Source organism: Charadrius vociferus, unplaced genomic scaffold (genome assembly GCF_000708025.1).
Source record: "Charadrius vociferus isolate BGI_N301 unplaced genomic scaffold, ASM70802v2 scaffold185, whole genome shotgun sequence".
In the NCBI taxonomy this organism is placed as follows: domain Eukaryota; kingdom Metazoa; phylum Chordata; class Aves; order Charadriiformes; family Charadriidae; genus Charadrius; species Charadrius vociferus.
The window spans coordinates 2,740,007-2,761,846 of record NW_009648955.1 but is presented as its reverse complement, the minus strand read 5'-3'; the positions used below and the strand labels follow the sequence as shown (position 1 = coordinate 2,761,846).

Below are 21,840 nucleotides of genomic sequence, written 5' to 3'. Positions count from 1 at the left end.
CCTCTCTCCACGTACCTTTGTTTTGGCAATGAATTATTAATGGTCGTGCTCTGGGTATTCTCTGTATGTTAGACTGCATTGCTTAAGAACGTTCAGTAGCTTTTAAGGCATTGTGAAGTTAAGACATGGTTAGGTATATCCAGACATGCTGTTTAAAGCGTAGCTCTTGGCATTTCTCCTTGCAGAGCCCTATTCCTCTGATCTTCCTGAGAGCAGCCTTGAAGCATTGTATTGATTTGTATGTTAGTCCTTCAGCTGTTAACAAGGGCTGGAAACTCTTAGGTGTGTCTCATGTGTGATAGCACGAGTTCTGGGTAGGTCTGGCTACAGTTAGGCTTCCAGCCCTTGCAGGAGCTTTGTAAGTAATCCTTCTATAACAAATTAGTTGAAATTATATACTGTCATTTCTTCTTGTCACCTATGAAAAAAGTATGTTATGAGTGCAGTTGAGTCCCATTAGAGAAGGATGCCTCACGCATTTTCTGCTCTGTTCTTACTTAGATATTTTTTGATGACGTGTATGTGATTATCCCTCCACTTTTCTCTCAGCAAGGCTTCTTTTCTCCACCTACAAATCTGCTGTGCAGACAGAAGAGGTCTTCCTTTCAAGTATCAGGTTCTTGGCAAATAACACCTTATGCAAACAGCTTTGACTGCTGGGAGTGATAATGGTAAATACTGCTGAAGTGTGTGTTGTAAAAATGTATGAAGAGAATTGAAAATACAGTTACATGGCAATTTGACCATAACTTGATCTCAGAAAATATATGTGAAAGTACAGTTAGAGGAAAATTGCACTTTTCCCTTTCTAGTAGTGTGCTAGGCAAAGCTTTGTAAAAAAGTCATGATAGCTTTTTATTTCTCACGTGCATCTAGAGCCTCTCTGAATGGTTTACATCTTTTGCAGTAGCCTTCTCCTATGTAAGAATTGCTGCTTATCATTTGAGAGCTGAAAAATGACTTCCAGAAATTGTTCGTTTTATTAGCTTTAGAGGGACAGAATAAGCTAGAAAATTGAGTTTGTGGCTGAAAACCTGGAGGTTTTGAGTCTCAATGCTTTTATTACACTCCATGTATAGTGAGCTGTTTATGAACCTGTTACTGATGTATTCCAGAATGTTGTTTATTTGTCCCGAGAATCGCTTTCATTCTGTATATGACTCTAGAGTAATTCACCTCTCATAAAAGAAACAAGCTGTGTCCTATTTCACTGATTTTTGTATGTCTGAAATAGAATGCCTTTTCCTAGAGTTTCAGTAACTCTTGCCTGTAGAAAACACATGGGACCACACAGACCAAGAGTTGACTGACTGAGGACTGACCAATGTTTCACTGTTCTGTGCTCTCTTTAAGGTGATTTCTGTAGTATAATAATTTTTTTGTGCTATATCTGGATGGATTAAATGAGTGTGTGTGATTGTAAATGGAGTGTGAAGGATCTGTTTTGTTTCAGATTTTTTTTTCCTGTTCTCGAATTCTTTCATGGTATCAAGTTAAGAGAACTGACACCACAGGTGGGGTGGGTTTCGTTAAAAGAACTGACTGAACAGTCAGACAAAGCTTTTTGAAAGATGCAGTGTGATGCCAGTCAGGGTTTTGGGACAGGAGGGAGAAAAAAAGTACTTTTCAGTTTGATAGATGTGTGGAAGCTAGAGGCCTCCTGAACTTTGAATGCTTGGGCTGAAGCTTGGAGGAAGAGATGAAAGCTGCATCTGAGAACTATTATTTTTAGCTAGAGATTGTTCTCCAGAAGAAAGAACTGTTCTTCAGTACTGGTAACATCCTTTCCCACCCCTAGGAAAAGTGGTTTGCAACTTTTAAGTATAACTTTCAGGAAGTATCCTGGCTTTCTTGTTTATTGAAACTAGACCTGCCATGTGCAGCATCCTTTTCTGGTAGTTACTTAAGAACTTCATTCTTATCCCTAAACACAGGTGTGATATGTCTTTCCAGCTCTTTGGAGCCGTCATATTTTTGGTATCTAACCTTTCCGCTTTTAAAAAGACTTAGAAATACTAACTGAAGTAGAGAAAAATGTTGGAATAAACCCTTTGTCTACCAAATAAGGTCTCTTGTATTTTGCTCAAAAATTTTGCTCATTTTATCATTCCAGCTGAGCTTGTTGCTTAGATTGCCTTTTTTGCTCATCTTTTGAAATTTAGCATTGAAGTCAGAAGATGTAGGGGTCTGACTGTTTTTTTTTTTCAAGGTGGATTTGGAATCCCAAATCACTTAGCCATTTGTTAATAATCTGATCAATAGCCTGTCTTTCTTCTTGTGTAGCATGAAATTTGCTGATGTGTCACTACTCACCTCGCAGGGTACTGCTGTTGTACTCTGCATTAGAAGTGTTACATACTATATACATAGTAATTGGAAATGTAAAAATAAGAAATTGACTGTATGTGCTATTACCTAGATACTTCTTGTGTTCTAATTTTTTAGAAAAAATAGATAAATTTGCTATTAAGATCTATCACATTTAATATGCTTTTGAACCAGGATTTGGGATTCTGTAATATGGTAGAACAAAAAATATAATTTAGGCTTGTATTTTTTTTGCTTATTAGTCTTCATATTTATTTGTGAAACTGTAATTAAGGTCAGCACAATTTTGGTAGTTCTCCTTTTTCTTTGCTTCTTTCTGGTTCTCTGGTTCTGGTTGCTGTAGCTCAGCTCTTTCAGGAATCTCAGGATTGGCAGTGAGAGAAATGTCAAATTGAATGGGGAAAAAAACGTGAATTAAAAGCAGCAAGACTATCTGAAACTAATTTAAAATGTATAGGCTGACACAACTGCGTTGCTGGGTAGTTAATTCCACTTTTATACGATGATAAGAATGTAAGAAATGCCATGCTGGGCCAGAGTGGTGTACCAGCTAGCCCAGTATCCTCCCTCTGACATCCAGAGGTGTTCTTTAGAGTAGCATGTGAGCCTCAGCACTTGTACTGTTCAGCTCTGTAGTTGCTGTATTGAGGATGGTAGAGGGTACAGCCCTGCCTGTTTCCTTTACTATCTCTTTGTGCATCTTTTGACCATGTATTTGAATATGCGCTTTTTGACCTTACTGGTGCTGTCTGTCTCCACAGTGTCTTGTAACACCAAGGTCCAGAAGTTCACTACTGCTGTGTAGTACTCTTCTAACCTCTTCTAAGCTGATCTCCTTCTAGTTTCAGTGAGTTGCCTCTAGATCTAGGATTCAAGGATTTAGCGCACAACAATTCTGCATTCATACTGGCAAAACGGACATGGGGATCCTAAACTTTACACTGGGATTACAGCATGTGGTGTTCTTGCTGATTACATTTAGGAGTTAGATTTACTGGCTAGTTTGCTGGAGGGACAGCAGTGTCGCATCTATTCAAGTCTTGCTTGACATGTATATATCTCTAGTGTGTTAATTTTGTTTTTCTTGTAACACTGCTTTTTTGAAAGCGAGATAGCCTAAATGCGATAGTGACGATCCTATGAGGATAATTTTATAATCGTAAATCACACTATAGCAGCTTTCCATTTAGAGGCTTACAGTTTGTTTCTCATAGACTTATAAAGACTGCTGAGTTCACTTGGGAATTGTAAGTACTCAACTCCTATAGTGCCTTTTAAATGACAGGATCCATTTGAGCAGGCAGGAATCCTATAATGAGCCAAGAGTGAAAAAACAAAACTTATAAAAGCCTGTTGGACAGATTGCCTACAAGAACTGCTTAAACCTCAAAACTTGATTTACTGAATTCTAGGATCTTGGGCTGTTTTAAATTAATTACCATTTGTTGTTTCTATTGTATTTCTCCATGACAGGCTGCGTAAACTAACAATACTTCGATTAACAAAATGATTTAGGCTGCTAATTTTACTTGCAATACTTTTTTTAAGTCAGTAAGGCTAAAGCAAATTGGGAGCGTATGACTTGAAACCAAGGAAGGCTAATTTGTGAAGTTGTTCGGGATATTTCCATTTGTGTGTGGCAACAATAGGATATTGCTCTTGGTTGCTTATTTTGAATGCAGTGGCATCAAGGATAAACAGAACAAGCAATGCTCATGCTGGCTCCTCTGAATACTGGCCTTAAGCTATGTGAAATAATCTGTATAACTAACAGGCATAATAAGTGATGCCTATGTGGATATGAACGTTTGAGGCAGAAGAGGAGGAGGTCTGACTGGAAAGGTGGAAGGTGTTGTTCCAGGGAATAAAATTGCTGCAGAATTTTAGAATTTCAGTCAAATATATTGCCGAATTTCAGTCAAATAATTGCCGAAGGCAGGACTATTAGATCTACTCAGAAGTGAACCGTTGGATTGACCATGCCCATTTTCCTTCTGTGTATGGTTAAAAGAGTGTTAAATTTGGCTTATATTCTTCCCAGAGTGTACGCATTACCATAATACCGGTTAAGCCTTCAAATTTTTCCTAACTTCACAGCAACACTGACTGGATTCTATGGAGTTCTCCGTAGTACCAGGGACAGGAATACAGAAATCACTTGAGTGCTCCCGTGGGCCCTGATTTTGCTGGCTTTCATGGAGAAAGCAAAATTGTACAATGTCTTGTTGAAGATGGTTCTTCAGGGAAGTGACTGCAGGCATGTGTGTCAACTGGATGTCCATGTCTCCAATCTGCAGCTGAGGCTTTTCAGCTGGTACTGACGGGCAGCTGCATAGTATCAGTAGCAGAACTGGTTAGAAGTTGGCTTTTAAACTAAGCACATTTTTTCTTTCCCCTGTAGACAATTTTTCTGAACCCTCCAAAACTGTATTATTTTAGTATGGAAATGTTGTTGAGGTAGTTGCACTTTTGTATGTACTTCTTTTTCCTTAGTGGCTGGCTTCCCAACTCTCCTGTGTCTCTTGTTGATATCTTGTGATGGAAACAATTGTATGGCCTACAGAGAACACTGCTGAAACATTTCTAATTATTTTTTACACTTTTTTGGGGGGGCATTTGTGACCTATGTCAAAAATGTTGCTTTGCCAGTTTATGTTTTTTCATTAACCTTAAGGTTATTTTTAGGAAAGGAAGCTGTGTTCTTGACTGCTGGGTTTATTTATTTATTTAGGATTTAACTGCTTGTTAAATTTGGCTTGTAGCCACACCTGATTTTTTAATGTCAGTGTTGTGTCATATCTGTATAGAGTGAGCATCCGTACAAATTTTGCCACGATCGTATTGGTGAAGAGGGAAAATGATGGGAAAAATAAACTATTCCAGGAAAATTATGGTTTCAGTGGGAAAGGGAATATATGGCGTATGTGAAGTTCTAATTTTAGTAATTAGGCTGTTGTTTGGAAATGGTTTGGATTGAATGACTGTCAATAATAAATTTTGCTGTCAGTGAATTCTCAGGATCAACCATTTCTGTGATTTGTGGTATTCCTTACTTTGCTGCAGGTTCATGTAATTACAGCTTGAAATACTGAATTTACTTCTATTCTGAAGTCAGTACATCAGAAAAAAAAATAACTTTAAAGCAGCAAGCTGAGAGTTTTTTGTGAACAGTGATTACAGCTTTTATTTGTGCAGCAGGATAACTTTTCCCTTTGGATTCAGGCATAATGTTCCAGAGTGCCTGGTATTTGTGAATACTTCTATATAGAATATCAACAGCACTGTGGAAGTGATTTAGTTTTACCCAAAGGTTTAAAAATCAGAGGCCAGAAAACATTTTCATCTTTATATTGTTCTGAAAATCCATTTCAACTTCAGAAATGGCCTCCTGCTTGGTATAATAGGTCTTAAAAAGGAAATTAAGGTTTATGGAGCATATGCAAATCTTCATGTGGCACAGCTGGTAGGAATAACCTGCATCCACGGAAGTGCTTTATGCTGTGGCCAGGGAACACAGGGCTTTTAGGTATAGGGTAAGAGCAGTGTGCTATGCCATCACTGATCATACACACTATTGATTTGTTCAACTTCAATCTAATTTGATTTTTTTTTTTTAAATAACTTCTCTTCACCACTTGCCTGGTTGATTATGATGAGGAAAAAAGTGTTACTATTTGTTGCTAGTCTAGGGCCTTGATTGTGCACCTATTTCAATACTGTTAGGACAGAGTATCAAAGACACGGTTCAAGAAGGACAGGGAACTGCTGGAGAGGGTCCAGCAAAGGGCTACAAAGATGATTAGGGGATTGGAACATCTCTCATATGAGGAAAGGCTGAGGGACTTGGGTCTTTTTAGTCTAGAGAAAAGAAGACTGAGGGGGGGTCTTATTAATGCTTATAAATACTTAAAGGGAGGGTGCCAAGGGGTATGGGAACAGTCTTTTTTCAGTGATGCCTAGTGATAGGACAAGAGGTAACAGGCACAAACTTGAATATAGGAAGTTCCATCTTAACATGAGGAGGGGCTTCTTTACTTTGAGGGTGGCAGAGCACTGGAACAGGCTGCCCAGAGAGGTTGTGGAGTCTCCCACTCTGGAGACATTCAAAACCCTCCTGGACGCCGTCCTGTGCAACCTGCTGTAGGTGACCCTGCTCTGGCAGGGGGGTTGGACTAGATGATCTCCAGAGGTCCCTTCCAACCCTGACCATGCTGTGATTCTGTGACACTATCCCTCTGGTATTGGGTCCCAGTGTTGAGGCTGCTGGTTGATCTGACAGTGGTGGTGATAAGCAGTGGGACACAGGCAGTCGGAGAGACCTGGTGGAAAGATACGGGCATCTTATGTGAGTACAGTTCACATCATTTGCCTAGAAGTTTTAACAAACAGCTCTGTCCTAATAAGTGATACATCAGCCATGAGCTCTGTGGTTGTGGTCCATATTTTCTATGTAGTCCCTAATACCGTGCTCCCTTGGTTTGTGGTTAGAGCTGGGGACTGTGGTGTGACCACTAGTAACAAGGCAAGGGAATGCCACATTACTTATTGGGTTTGCTGATTGCCCATGGGGCATACCACCTCTCTGCTGCTCTCCCTGCACTGCCTAGATGAGGAACTTAGATTGTCTCACTTAAGCCAAGTTTTCTTTTCAGTCATGGTCTTAGCTGAGGTTACTGTACCAACTGTTTGCCCTGCTTTTGTAGCACAGACATCTGAGCCACTTGACAGTCAGGTCCTTAACTGCTGCAGTTTAGAGCATATGGTTGAAGGTAAATTGTTGCCAGTTTTGTATTGCTTAAAGGCACTGCACTGTGAACTCTGACAGTTTAGGAAATGAGTGATGAGCAGTTCAGATGTCCAGGCAGGGTCAACAGCTGGGACCGGTATCTTCATCAGCTATCTCATCCCTGGTCATCAATCAGATCACTGAGTACCTAAAACTGAGTGATGCGAATATTTCCTAGTGTGCTCACAGTGCACAGAACCAAGAGGTCACACCAGCTTTACAGCATTTAAGCATTGGTTCTGCATGTCTTCTATTTTCAGCTGTAACTTCTAATTTTTTTAAAAAAATAATGATTACTTAATAAACCTGTGCTGATTTATCATAATTGCATCTATAAATCTATTTCTAACAGCTGAATGCATACATCTCAACAGTCCCCTCCCTAAGGCCACATTAGTCAGCATGAGCTCAGACTGATACGTAGGCAATTTTTTTTTTCCCAAACTCATAAGGAAGTGTAAAAAAATTTTATGATGTTGCTTTAACAAGGCCCACTGGGATTTGGGATTATTTATATAAGCCCTTATTGAAGACAAGAACTTTTCTATGTTTAGCCATGCAGAGCAAAGCTGCTCTTCAGACAGTCCAGTGCACTTTAAAAATGAAGAGAATTTGATAAACGTAGAACTGAAATAATGGAGAGAAGTATGAAGGATCTTTCCTCTGTATCAATTTACCCTAAAGCCAAAGTTACTATTAACCACTAATATAAAGGGAAAAGTGGAGTGGGAGTACCTCTTGAATTTTAAGGCCATTTCACGATACTAGGAAACAGCAGTGGAAAACTTTTATCATTGTTAGAAGGAAACTACTTGTGACACTGAAGAAAAAACCAGCAGATTAAAAAGATCTGCCTCATCCCCTAGCAGGAGGATTGATTCTCCTGTACAATTAATCTGATTTCTTAACCTCATTCTGCAGCACCCAAATCTCTATTCTTTCTCTGTCAGGTAATTTTTACTCGTGTACACCTCTGTTGGGACTTGAGTTTAGCACCTCCCTACTCCCTTCTAGGAAGCTCTAGAAGGAGAATTAAATGGAATGTATTTCATGAGATACTTTATGTTCAACTCCCTCTTGTTTTCTTTCAGTAATTAGGAAATGAAAGTGTTTCTAAGAACTTGGAAATTAAAAATCTGAAGTAATTTAATTAAATTATATAAACTGAACCTAATATTTTTAGGAAAAGTATTTTACAAGAGCCCCTAGTGTGGCTGGTAGAAAGTTTTAAGTTTCACTCGTTTTGTAAATCTGAGCGATCCATGTGTCCAGAAACTGAAATGCATTCTTTGTCTCTCTCAAGAAATTAGCCATTCCTCCTTTTGTGAGAGTTATACAGTGATAAATACCTACGCTGTTTCATTCAGTCTTCCTTTGGGTAAATTTCTGCCATTTTCATTTCCAGTGTTTGCTGTTTGTAATTAAGCTTTGCTTCTGACTTCCTTTTACCAAATCTGTAAGAGTGCTCCTCTGCCAGCATTTCAGAGTTAATATGTGATTTCCATTCAGTAGATCATTCAGAGGCACAACTGAAGCGTCAGACACAACGATGTTGCAGTTTCACGAAACTGAGTTTACTGCTTCTGCAGGCATGTCCAGATCCTGTTGTACAGGGTATTCTGTCCTCAGACACACCACAAGAAAAATCCGTAACACTGCATATTTGCTGCAATGCATTAAAGGGTAGAAGTTATTCTAATAAAAGTGAATTTTATGTCGTCAGTGTCAGAAGCCTTATTTGGAACTGTGACTGGGAAAATATACTTCCTGTTCTTTGCAAAGGTCCCCGTTCATCAAGGCTTTCTGATAACTAGCTCTTGAAAAGCTGTTCAGTGAGGTTTCTCTGAGAGAATTTACATTCACTGGCAGTCCATACAGGGCAGTCTGCAGGTAAGTGGGCTGCACAATCCTAAAAAAACATTGAAGAAAAAATGCAAACCTGAATGTAGGTGGGGCTGGTATTACCATTTTTACAAGCAGTGACACTGAATATTGTATGAAAGCATGCAGAGGCATAGATGTTCTAGATTATTGATTAGGCAACAGGTGCTGACCTTTAAGCAGCATGTGCATGTATTTTTACCCTGTGTAGATGCCCCAGATAATAATTAGGTTTTGCTTCAATAAGTAATGGGAACATTGTCTTGGGATGTCATTGTGTTCACCTTGGTTAAGATAGAATGATTTAATCTGGATAAAAAGTTCTGCTTTTTTGGACACAGAATTGGTAAAATAATCTTTAAATCTGATGAAGCCCCAAACAATTACCTTTCATCTCTTGAATTGTTTTGTGGTTGTTTTTTTTTTCCTGCAACATCTGTGAGATTTCGTCAATAATGGGTATTGAAACTGGGCACACGTGACAGCTGCTGCTCCTCTAAATATTTTAATCAGATTTACCAATTTGGAAACATCTGGTAGCTGTTTTGGGCAAGTGAACCAGGTGGTTTTGGACTGACTTCAGTAATGTCTTGGTGAGCAAAGGAGGACCTTGAACAGATGAAACTGGAAAGCAAGTCTTGTGTTTGTGATGATTAGAATTATTATAAGAGGTCAAGAATGGTAACTATAGTTGTTGTCTTTAAATCTTGGAGATTGTATATTAGTTTCTTTTGAAACTGATATAAAATTCCTTGCTAAGGTGGTGCAGCTTGGTTCACTGCCCCTGTTTTCATTATGAGAAATTCTACTCCTCTTTGAAAGCTGTTATGTTTACTGTTTCCAGCTTTAATACTTTTTCTTATGCATTTGCTCATCTGAGAATTGATTGGGTGAACCTAAGTGAATTAAATGCCATTTCAAATGAGATGAGCCTTCTCTTTCTTAAGCATCTGACCCTCAACGAGTCTGGGCAGACTGCTTGTGAGGTTTTTGGAACCTTTTGTAGTGAACTAGTTCAAAAATTTAACTTTTGTATTTGATCTGCCTTGCCACTGTTTTGAATGATGGATTTGGGGGTTTTGATTGCTTGTTTATCAACCTTTCACATTTTATATGGTGCGAAATAATTCTCAGATACTGAACATAGCACTTGTTCATAGGGAAACTTTCTGTTGAGGTAAAGGGCGCTTGTATTTGTGACACCATGTGTTTTATGTTCTGCAATATAACATCTCATTTTGATGCTTTTTAAATTAAGGTTATAGTTTCATGAAGAGTTGTAAAGGCATCTCAGGAAAGTAGCGCTATTGATAGCATCTCAGCGTTCAAAACTCAAGACGTGCCAATATTTATAAATATGTCTTTCTCCTGAGTCTTCCTACTACATTTTGATTGCAGTTTCCAACCTGTGGGAGGGAAAGGAGGGAGGAAAAAGTCTGTAAAATCATTCCTGTCCAAGAGTTTGGTGGAGGTGTAACCCAGGAGACAGCAGAGACATTTTGTGGATTTTTGGTGGGACTTCTGCCTAGTGTCATGGTGCCTGGCAGGGCTGAGAGACAGAGGCTTTTGTCTCGGCCTCTGGGTGGGAAGGCAGGCTGCATAGAGGAGAGGGTAGATAGAGGCAACCAGCAGACTTGTCCTTTGTTAAGATTCTGTAAGTTCCTGGTGTTGGTTTATGGAAAAAATACACTGAAGCAAATAGGTCTTATTTCTCTGGGGAAGTGAAGTGTATGTGACAGTACTTTCTGTCTGCCTTGCTAGTTACCCCATCCTCGTTCGGCTGCCCATAACTTTTAAGCACATCGGACGATTTTGGACATAAACAATCTGAATGATACTTCTCCCACAATTTCTGTAAAACAGGTGGCTATATCGAGGACAGCATCCTTGTTCATGCCCCTGGTGAGAAAAAAACTATAGGTTGAAAACAACAGTTACAACAAGAGTTTGCTGAGGAAGGCAGCCAGTCCACCAGACATCACTAGTCCCATAAGCAGGTAGAAATACTTCCTTAAAATTACATGAATCTTTCAAGGGTGAGCTGTCTGAAAGTACTTGGCATTTACTGTAGGTTAACCATATTGATGTCAGCAGTTGCCATGAAGGAGCTTTTACATAGTACTTTGTTTTTTTACAGCCCGACTGCGTGCTTCTGCCCTTCAGGAAATGAGAGTTATTAGAGGAGGCTTACTCCCATTTGCCAGGGCAGTGGCCCTTATTTTTCTACATACCTGAAGTGTTGAAAGGTTAAAAAAAGAAAAAAAAAAAATTCTAACCTTAGAATTTGAGTGCTTGGTTGATACATGCTGGGAAGGGAGACTTTTTAGGTCAGTGGTGCTGCTACTCACATTTGATATTCCCTGTAAGTAAGATGGCACCAGTCAGGCTTTTAGCAATAGGTCAGTAGCACACTGCTCTGTGTCCTCTGCATCTATCCCAAGCACAGTAGTCTAACAGTAATGCCATACATTAGGGAAATTACGAGCCATCTGTTCTAATTTAGAGTAAGATGTATCCAGGAAGGAATCAAGAGGTGCTGAAGGTGAAGAAAAGTATTTAAGGAGCAGGCAAAGCTCTCCCTTCATTCTGAGCTGTAGGCATATTCAAGAAAACTGCAGTCTAGAGTCAGGATAGAATTGTTACTAGTCTAGATGGTGATGACCGTTTAGCAGTGCCATCCTCCACTATGGTGAATTATCAGGAGTGATCCACTACAGCAATCTGATCTTTATTATTTTCAGAAAAATTATTTGAATTCTTTCCACCTGAGATGCAGTAAGGCATTCAAAAACTGCAGCTTAAAGCCTAAAAACAACTGTTAAAGTGAAGAAGCACATTTTAAAGCATTGGCCAGGCAGTTTTTACGAGAGTAATTTGCTTCTCCTTTTAGTGGAACCACGTCGCTTTGCTGCTGAGATGCCTGCAATTACATTGTACTTTGGAGCTGTGCCAGCAATTCTACATAGCATGGATGTTCAAGAGGAGTTGCAGCAGCAGACTTTAGGCAATGCCCAGCAAGAGCTAAGCTCCTGTACTTTTCTTGGTTTTGTAGGAGAAGTTCTAAATTAATGTGTGAGTTCTGCTCTGGCTCCCTGCTAGGCAAAAATGACGTAGGGAATTTTAAAAAGTAGTTTCAAGGAAGTACATTGTGAATTTGTTGAATTCTGTCTGCCATGTTTTCTTCCTATTATCTCTATCTATGTTTGAGCATCACAAGCCCAGCAGGAGCTTGTATTCCTCAGTCAGATGCTCTAAAGCGGAACTTCATTGTAACTGATAAAAATTTGCTGCAGTTTTCTGCTTTTACAGCTTTAGCTTCTGCCACATACTCTTGATCTTGCAGATAAATGAAGAAAGAATTTCTCCCCATAGACCGTTACTATTATGAGTTGGCTTTGTGGTCATAGCTGTGGCGGCTGTACCTTTACGCACTGTGGTTTTGCTGGTAGGGCATATCCTGGGAAGTACCTGGCAGGCTTAGGATTTTATATCCAAGGTCAGTTCCCGCAAAATTAAAATTCCTTTTTCTCATCATTCTATGATCAGCCTATTTTTGCTTACCTGGTGCTGAAACTAAATAAAGATGGTAATATCTTAGTTATACTCATTGACCATCTGTGCATGGTTTGAGTACTGTCATGAATGTTTAGTGCATTTGCAAGTGTTTGTGGTCCCACTCATCTAGGTGTCCCATTGAACATAGGTCTGCTTTAGACATTGTCGCTTGATTTAGCCTTTCATAAATTCATTTTAGATATTATGAATCTTCAACTTAAAGGTTGCAGAATAGACGAACACCTGCTAATCCTTCCCTGTGATGTTTAAGCTTTATTTCAGTGATTCTTGCTGCTGAAATTCTGTTTTGTCTTCCACAGAGACTGTACAGTTGGTGCTGTTGTGCAGTGGAATGAAAATATTTTATGGGTGATAGGTTTTGCAACTTAAAATTAATGCTTTTGAAGTTGCATAGCAGCCAGCTGGAGGAGGGAAGGCAATGTAGAAAAGCAGTTGGTGAACACCCAAAAATCTTTAGTCTGGAGAAGCATGTTGAGCATTACTTTGAAATTACATGCTCCAAGGCAAAGTTACTCCTGGACAGGATTAAAACCTCAGGATTTATTTCCATGCAAAAAGTTGCATTATGTCAGGATAGCATTCTGTTCTTCAGAGGAATAACCTACTTGTAAACAACCTTGTCTGTCTGGACACAGTATACTAACACAGTTGTTTGGTTTTCTGGTTCTGCCCTTTACCACTTTGAGAGAAAAACAATTTAATTCTGTGGGCTATACACAGGCTTTATTTGCACTAATAGCAGTTTTGAATAACTGTACCAAACCAATGTAGTTACTTTTAAGTTAATATAGGGCAGTTGAGTCTAATAAAAATGTTGACTGGCATGAAACAAAAGAAAGATAATTTGGCTTGTACTTTACAGGTTGAGATAGGCAGCTTTTACTTCTCTCTCTGACTTCCAAAGCATGTCAAGATAGTAAAATAATTTAAAATACATAAATAAAATGAATGTAGTTGAGAGATTTGAGTTTGGGGTACTATGCGACTAGTAGGGAAGATTTGCTCAAAACCTACACTTGGCACTCCCAGCTACTAAGGATGAATAATGAATGGCATTAGAACAAGACTGCAGTTGTTTGTTTTAAGAGTGATTCTGTAAAGAAAGTTTGGGTTTTTTTTTCCAAAGGAATTTGCTGTGGGCTGTGGAAGCACTGTACTTCTTAGTGTTCCATATTATTTAAATTTTGGCAAGAGTTTAGTAGTTAATGAGCATGCATTGATTTTTATGTCATTTTTAGATCACTGCAAGGATAATTAAAAGTATAAATAACTTAGCCTCCCGGTATATTAAGTATATAGACACATCATCAACCATAATTTAGAATTGTTTTTAGATTAAATCATTTTTACAAATAGTTATTTAATTTAGCAGGTTTGTCCTTTGGTTCAGTAAAGTCATCTGTCATTTATATTAGAGCTGTAGCTCGTGGAAAGGGCAGCTTTAACAACATTCAGTGAACTCTGAGAGTCAGGGTTGAGCTTCTGTCAGCTTTTATATTCGATTCTTCAGTACAGCCTTGATTCAGCAAAATGCTGAAGACACAGCTAACATAGTAATCTCCTTCAAGGGTTTCCCAGTATTTGGAGCCCTAAATGCGGAGCACATTTACCTAGATTGTAACTACTCAAGTTAATCCAGTGCCTTGATAGCAACACTGAGGAGTGCTCTGAGTAAGAGCTTTTTCATTTTCCAGTTTTGATCTCTGTGCACTGCTGTGTATTTATAGAAGTAGCCTCGTAAGTCAGAGGTGGTGATGGGGATGCTCTGGAAAGGCAAAAAGGGCTTACCTGTTCCTCTTCAAAAGCAGACTTACTTTGTCTGTTGCTGAGACAGTTGCATTTCCTGGAGTCGTTGCTGGACCTGTTGGAGTAAGTCCAGAGGAGGGCCATGAAGATGATCAGAGGGCTGGAGCACCTCTCCTGTGAGGACAGGCTGAGAGAGTTGGAGTGGTTCAGCCTGGAGAAGAGAAGGCTCTGGGGAGACCTTATAGCGGCCTTCCAGTACCTAAAGGGGGCCTACAGGAGAGCTGGGGAGGGACTCTTTATCAGGGAGTGTAGTGATAGGACAAGGGGTAACGGTTTATACTGGAAGAGGGATGATGTAGATTAGATATTAGGAAGAAATTCTAATGGGGTGGTGAGACCCTGGCCCAGGTTGCCCAGAGAAGCTGTGGATGCTCCATCCCTGGAAGTGTTCAAGGCCAGGCTGGATGGGGCTTTGAGCAACCTGGTCCAGTTGGACGTGTCCCTGCTCATGGCAGGGGGGGTGGAACTAGATGATCTTTAAGGTCCCTTCTATGGACCATTCTATGATTCTATGATCTTGAAGTGAATCTCATGCATGATGGAGAGTAGTTACTATTGATAAATGGCCTTGGCACTGATAGAAGAGGCTTCTTTTGAAAGAAATTCAATCTAGTGAGAAGTCTGGCCAGTTTTTCAAAATCTTATGAGAGTCCTTATCATTTTTTCCTGGGTTTGAAATACAAAGATTTCTCTTGCTTCAACTGACATGCTGTGAATATTGTGTTTTTTGTGAAGGCTTAGGACCTTATGAATAGGTTCCATGACCTGATGAATGACTATGTTTGTTTGCTAGTACATATATCAAGGAATTATAAAATAAATATATTTCATTATTTTGATGTCTTAAACCTTGCTTTTAAGGACACAGTTTTCAAATGTTACTCTGACTTATGTAGGCATTTTAGCAATTCATTGGGATCAATTCCTTAATGAGCAGTGGAGAAATACCATTCTCTAATGCACAGTGAATCAAATGTGCTTATCTGAAAACATTGTGATCAATTACTTCTGCTGGAGAAATAATTGTCTTATCTTTAGTCTTATCTGAGTAGTTGTTTTCGTGTTTTGCTCATCTCTGCTTTCAGAATTAATTGGTTAAATGTCAGATAACATTTGTGGATTTTGTTTTTTTTTTTTAAAGAAATCCAAATTTCCCTGGATTTCTCATTATTATCAGCTAAACAGCTTTGAAAATAGCATTTCATTTTTTAAAAAAATCACATATTACTGTAGGAATTTTACTTTCCTAGCTGTATTCCTTTGACTAGTTATGGGAACGTGACAATCGTATCATGCTCTAAATTTCTTCTTTGAACAACCTGTTCCTTAGAGAAAGCATTGAAAAGGAGAAGGAGGGAAGATAGTCTCAGCCGTTCATCTTTATTTCTTACTTGTTTTGAATGCTGCATTCTGACAGTTTAGCACATAGTTATTTCGTTTCGGCATCTAGCACAGCAGCTGAGTATCTTCCCCCTTGAGTAGAATTTTACTTTGTTTGCTTTCTGCACTACTTTGGTTCAATTCTGAAATGTATGCCAGAAATACATTAAACAGTTTGATTAGCATTAATCATATGCAGTTCTGTCTTTCTCAAAATGAAAGTTATATGAAGGTTTTAATTATATCTTAATCTTATGTCTGTTTATTTGTTTTCATGGATGAGACTAGTGTGTATCTTGTAGATGGAACAGAAGGGTTGAGTTTGAGCTATCACTTTAATCTGCAGAGGCTGCATCTCAAGTTTGGTTAACCCTGGGAGGAGTTCTGACTCTTGCTCTTTCTGGGGAACAGTTCCATTATCACCAACACTTCTTCCTGCCCCAAAACTTACAAGGTTTTCTTTTCCTGTTGTCCTGAACCCACAAAATTGAGTGTACTTTAAGTAAAAGCACCAAGTCTCTCGATTTGGCTCAATCATTAGGGAATATGGTAGGCTGTGAAGAGCATGCTCATTTTGCTCTTAGTAGTTAGTTTTGCTAGATAGAAATGTCATATTATTGAGTTTATGCTAATATTGTCCCAGGTAAACGTCATTTGATTATCCGGTATATATGCTGCTGAGCTCCATTAGCAACTTTTCTCTGTGGAGTAACTAATGGTGGGTTTCTCCTCACTACTCAGACACTGATTTTCAGAAAAACATGGAACTTCCCCAAACCTAATATATTTGAGATATTTCTTAAGAAAATTTGGTTGAAATAGGCTGAGAAGTTTAAAAGTTCTGGGGAAGGGGGCGATAAAGAAAAGAGGGAAAAAATGAGAAGAATGGAGTGACAGACAGGATGCTTAGAATGATTTGGGTTTTCCTGTTGGTGAGATCACTGGCAGGCAAAACTGGGTGATGATGATTTACAGAGGTGGATTTAATGTCCTGTGAAAAAATTCACTCTGACATGTCCTTTTCTTAACTCAGAGCATGCTCCTAGTTTGGACCATTATACTGAGTATGTTTTACTATATCTTAGTGTTCTAAAGCCTGGTTTCTAAAGCTGACTCACATCTCTCTCAAACACTGTCAAGGTCAATATGTAGTGGTGAGATTTTACCTGTCATAAAGTCAGTCCGAAGTAGATGCAGTCTTGCACCCTGTGAAGACTTAGGGAATCTGTAGAATTTATGAATTTTATTTGATACTGAGGGTCATAATTTTTTTGTCAGACTGGAAAGTCCAGGATCTCAAGGCTTCTTTGCAAAGTAGAAAAGTTGAATGTTTGCAGAAGGAAGAACGTAAAATAGCATTATTTCTCTTGTTAACCTCACCTTCCTCCAGCTAATCTGTTTTACCTCCCCCTTATTCCTTTCAGCCAGCATAGGAAACTGTGCTGTGCTCTCTGGGAATAATGCTGGCTCTTGCCTTTACTCACAAAAGGAGCAGGCTTGGCCTGGCCCACTTTCCCTAAGGGAAAGAACTCATTGCTGAGTAAAGGAATTAAGGAGCAGGGGAAAAGACCACATGCACGCAAAGTCCCATCTACGTGCAAAGTTACTGTGCGCACGTCTCAGTCCTGCTGATTTCTTTCTCATTTTCTTCCTCAGCGCTCCTAAAAACTCCTTCTGACAATTTGCCCTATCTTAATGTCAAATGGAATTGGTGTTTTTTGGTGTTGTTTTTTTTTTTTTAAGATCAGGAGAGGAATCCACAGTTTTGTTTACATGGCTGAGGAACTCTAAGCCAGCTCAGAGTGTTGGCATTTGGGATTGGTCCAGGAGGAAGCACTGAGCTGATGGGCTGAGTTGTCCTCCGTGGATGCTCACTCTCCAGAGGAACACTATCAGCCAATCTGCCTCTTTCTGTAAACAGAAAGCAAACAGTCTCCTCTCTTGTACTGGAAGTGAGGCAACTCTCCTTATACAGAAAGGTTCTGTGAAACTAAGGTAAAAAAACTGGAGTGTGTGTGTTTTGTTTTGCTTTTGTTTCAAGCATAGCTGTTTTTCTCCTTCCTTTACAATGAAGATTATGGAAAAATACTCCCATGAGTAATAGGGCTAAAGAAGAACAAAGAGACATGATCTAATAAAGCAGTGACTTCCCACACACTTGTGTTAATGCTGCAAAAGGCCAAGTCAGAAAGACTAATTCCTAACATGAGTGTTCCTGGAGCGGTAAGTGCTAGGACACACATGGTTTGTTTGTACTAAGGGAAAACACTGGAATTGCTTCAGGAAATACTTAAACCCAAGCCATTAATAAACAAGAATTGCAATATAATTAGTCTAAATGTCCTTACGCAAACAGTCTTTCCCCCAAATAAACCAACAGCCACAAAAAAAAAAAACCACAAAAAAACCCACCAACCGAAAACCAAAACAACAACCCAGTGCAGTGCCAGGACTGTGAGAGTCAGACTTTAAAATGGAGGAGGCAGTTTCAAAAAATTCTCAACTCAAAACACAAGAATAGAATCAGGGTACTGCAGCAAGCTGTGATGTTTTGAATATTGCTTGGTGTTCTGAAAGATTTATTTGCAGAGAGGGTGTTGATCTCTGGAAACACCTCCCCAAGACCCAGAACCTTAGCATATCACCTCCCGTCGCCAGACTCTAGCTGTGTTTGAAGGTGCCTGCACAGTGCTTTGTTTAGACTTGCTGATTTCTGAAAAATTGAAAACCCCAGTTTTGCTAGCTTCACCTAAATTTGCCTGTTTCACCAGACAACATTGTAAAAAATGTCAAACAAAGACCAGTAAGGAACATATAAAGGTAAGTTTCTAATTACGTGTGGAAATGAAGTCATGCAATGGTAATGAAATATAAAACTCAATGCTGGATTACAATTAACAAGACTTCTTGGTTACTGGCTGCTCAGTGCTCATCATTTAGAGCTAGATGTTCCTCCTGGAGCGTTTACAGAATCTATGGACCAGTCAGGGCTGCCTCTCCTGAGTTTGGCTACTTGCATAGTCTTTTAAAAGAATCCCGCTTCCTTTCAATATAGACAGAGTATTTGGGACTTAACTGGAGTCGTGTACCTTTTAGGAGTGAAAATACTCCAGGGTGTCATCTGAACTGCTCACCTTCCTGGCCAAGCAGACAGGTTTTTTGCTGTAGCTTTAAACACCTTTTCCCGATCTGTCTGGTGCAGTGTAAGTGTCCATGACATACTACCTATAACAAAGGCTGTTAATGTGTGTACGTTTTGGCCTCTGTTCTTTGGTATGGCCTCAGCCACATGTGGAGATCTTAAGTCATGCACTACCATTAGAAGTGCCAAAGGGTGCCTGGCCCGGACTGCCTTCCTCCTTCTACTTACCACGTACGGTTTAGACCTCCTTATGTCAACGTGACCCACTCTGGTGAGGGTTGAGAAAAGGCGTGGTACGTGTGGTAATTTAGAAGTGATATAATTTTCTTTGTCTTTTATTGTGGATTTAAAAAAAAAAAAGTGAGAGCACTCCTTTTAGGGAGATGGAAGCCCCTCTGACCTTGTGTGCATTATGGGTCTCGCTTCTGTGTATTGAAGCAGAAGTGGATTCTTACAGACCCATGGATAAATGAGGAAGGAGGAAAAAATGTAAAGATTAGGAAAGAAAAAACCAAACAGTTAAAATTCAAGAGGCCAGTTTCAGACAAATGGAGGTAAGAAAGTGAAAATACACCCACTTTTTGAAGAAAAATGTGCAAATTATGCTAAGTAGAACTAGAAGAGCTAAGAAGGTGCTAGGAGGAGTTAATAATGGAAGCGTATGTACAAAAACTGTGTATGTAAGCCTATATCTAAATAATAATACATCTAAATAAATAATACATCTAAAGCAGAAAGCTGTATAAAGTGAACTGGGATGGAATTTTTGTCTGGTATAGACTGTTAGTAAGATTCCAGTGAGAGTATCATGAACATCAGTTTTGAAAATCAGTCTGACCTCTTGTATTTTCAGAAGTGAAAGGACATTTTTCTTTCTAGGAACAAAATCAAAAGTGGAAGCATTATGTTCTTTGTAGAATACTCTATATGTAAAAACACTATATGATGGAAAATTGCCAGTGGCAGATGAAATTTGGTTCAGAAATAATCAGATTTTGAATTAGAAACATGAACAGATTGCTCTAATGTATGCTAGGTGCTCCTTTCACATTATGTATCTTTTTGTAAGATTGGTGGCACAGATAATGTACTCTAAATGCACCTTGTATTTCTGGCAAATCACACTTATCAGTGACTTTTACAGGGAAAATGTGAAGACAATTTTTTATCACTATACTATGACAGATTCTAATATTCATTTGAAACTTGGGGCTTAGATATATTTTAAGAGAAGGAAAAAGTTTTGTTTGTTTGTTTGTTTTTTAACTTTACAGCCTTGCTGATGCATGGGAAAATGATATTGGAGTTCATCCTTTAACATTTCCGTCAGAAACATGTATGGAACTACTGCTGATACTGGGTTTGAGTACCACCTCTCTGCCACCTTCACTTCGATGCATGAACTCTTTTCAGGTAAGGAACAGCTGCTATTTCAGTATAAAGGTGTTATTTCTAGGAAAAAGAGAGATCCCTGGGGCCCATAAACCCTTTCAGAGTAAAGGTTTATCTTCTGTAGTTGCATGACTCTCCATTATATTAAATATAGCAATGGAGAACTTCTTGTAGTGCTCAGTTTCTTTCAACTGTATTAAATGTAGACCAAGGCAGGAAGTATCATTGGATTTTTAAACAGTGAATCACTATTTAAATTAAATTAGAAGTTTAAAGAAATTTCATCAAACTTAGGCTGAAGTAGCTAGAATCATTATATAGAATCTTCTTGGCCTCAAAAAAAAAAGTCCTGAGCCAAAAATAAAGATTTCCAGTGGTGAAAACTTGTAAAATTAGGAGTGAAGCATTTACAGTTTTGTCCAGTGTTCTTCGGTATGTTGCTGCTGAGGTTTTCAGCAGTCACAGAAATTTTCCTAAGAAAACATTGTTGCAGGCATGCTAAATGGTGATTCGTATTTATCATGTGTCTGAAGATGTACGATTTTTACAAATGAAATACACAAACATCTAAATTCATGATGATACGACATATCAAGTGAACCTTTTTATGATGCTTCTGTCTTCCGTTGTAGTTACATAGTCCATCAGTTGTGTATTGATGCAAATCTAAAGTAAGCAGCTGTTGAGCAGTAAGCATACCTGAATCTGTGTTTGTTTTGACAGCTATAGAAGAATCATTATCTTAGTGGGGCTGAGTGCCCTAAACAGTTTATAGCATGAAATACGGTAGCTTCTATTTGTCCATAGTCCCAGTTTGTAGTTAAGGCACATTAATTAGTGTTCCTAAGTTGTGTTTACTGAAAAATAATCTTATTGTACAATTTTGGAGCCAGAAAGAACATGGTCATAAACCAAAATCAAGTAATTTATTTTAATAGAGTTACACAGATGTACAACTGCTGAAAACACATCTAGATGTTAGGAAATAAATATGCATTGTCTGCTCCTTTTGTGAGCTTGGAAACAGGGGATCTGTGTACGGTGAACTCTCAGGTATCTCAGCAGCCATTGATTGTTTCAGCATGATATTTTAATACCCAAGGTCAGAGTTGTTATTGGGTTGTACGTTTGGAGGCCATAAAATTGAAGAATCTCCTGGATGCTGTCAGAGTGAGATCGTAAAAATTACAGGTTTCAAGGACTGGCCAGTACCAGTTGTCCATGCAGTTGAATAGTCCATGTTTCCTATTAAGAAGTGAACATTTTGGTTGTCTAATCTGGGAGGATGTATTCCTTGTCCATTACGTTGCTGGTAATTTGTGGTAAAGTCTTCTCTGCTTTACCTGTGATAGACTGGATAGGAGTCTCTTCTTGTATGCTGAGGCCGTATGCCCCGTTCTGTTTCTGTGTGTACTCAGTCCCAGGTTGTGCACTTAGGGTTTCCTTTGATCTGTGTATCTGGGTAGAGATAGGAAGTGATAAGTGACCATCAACTGGTACAGATACGAATCAGTAAACTCAGGAAGGGTTTTTACTTTAGACTACACAA

General features: G+C 38.9%; 1 protein-coding gene across 1 annotated transcript in view; it reads left to right on the top strand.

The window, feature by feature from the left end:
• UBE3D (ubiquitin protein ligase E3D) overlaps positions 1-20,950 on the top strand; it is a 51,426-nt gene extending 30,476 nt beyond the window's left edge. Inside the window, exons 8-9 of the mRNA XM_009887521.1 lie at positions 20,174-20,312; positions 20,924-20,950. Of these exons, the coding sequence (XP_009885823.1) occupies positions 20,174-20,312; positions 20,924-20,950 (166 nt within the window). The remainder of the gene's footprint in view (positions 1-20,173; positions 20,313-20,923) is intronic.
• The last annotated feature ends 890 nt before the right edge of the window (positions 20,951-21,840 follow it).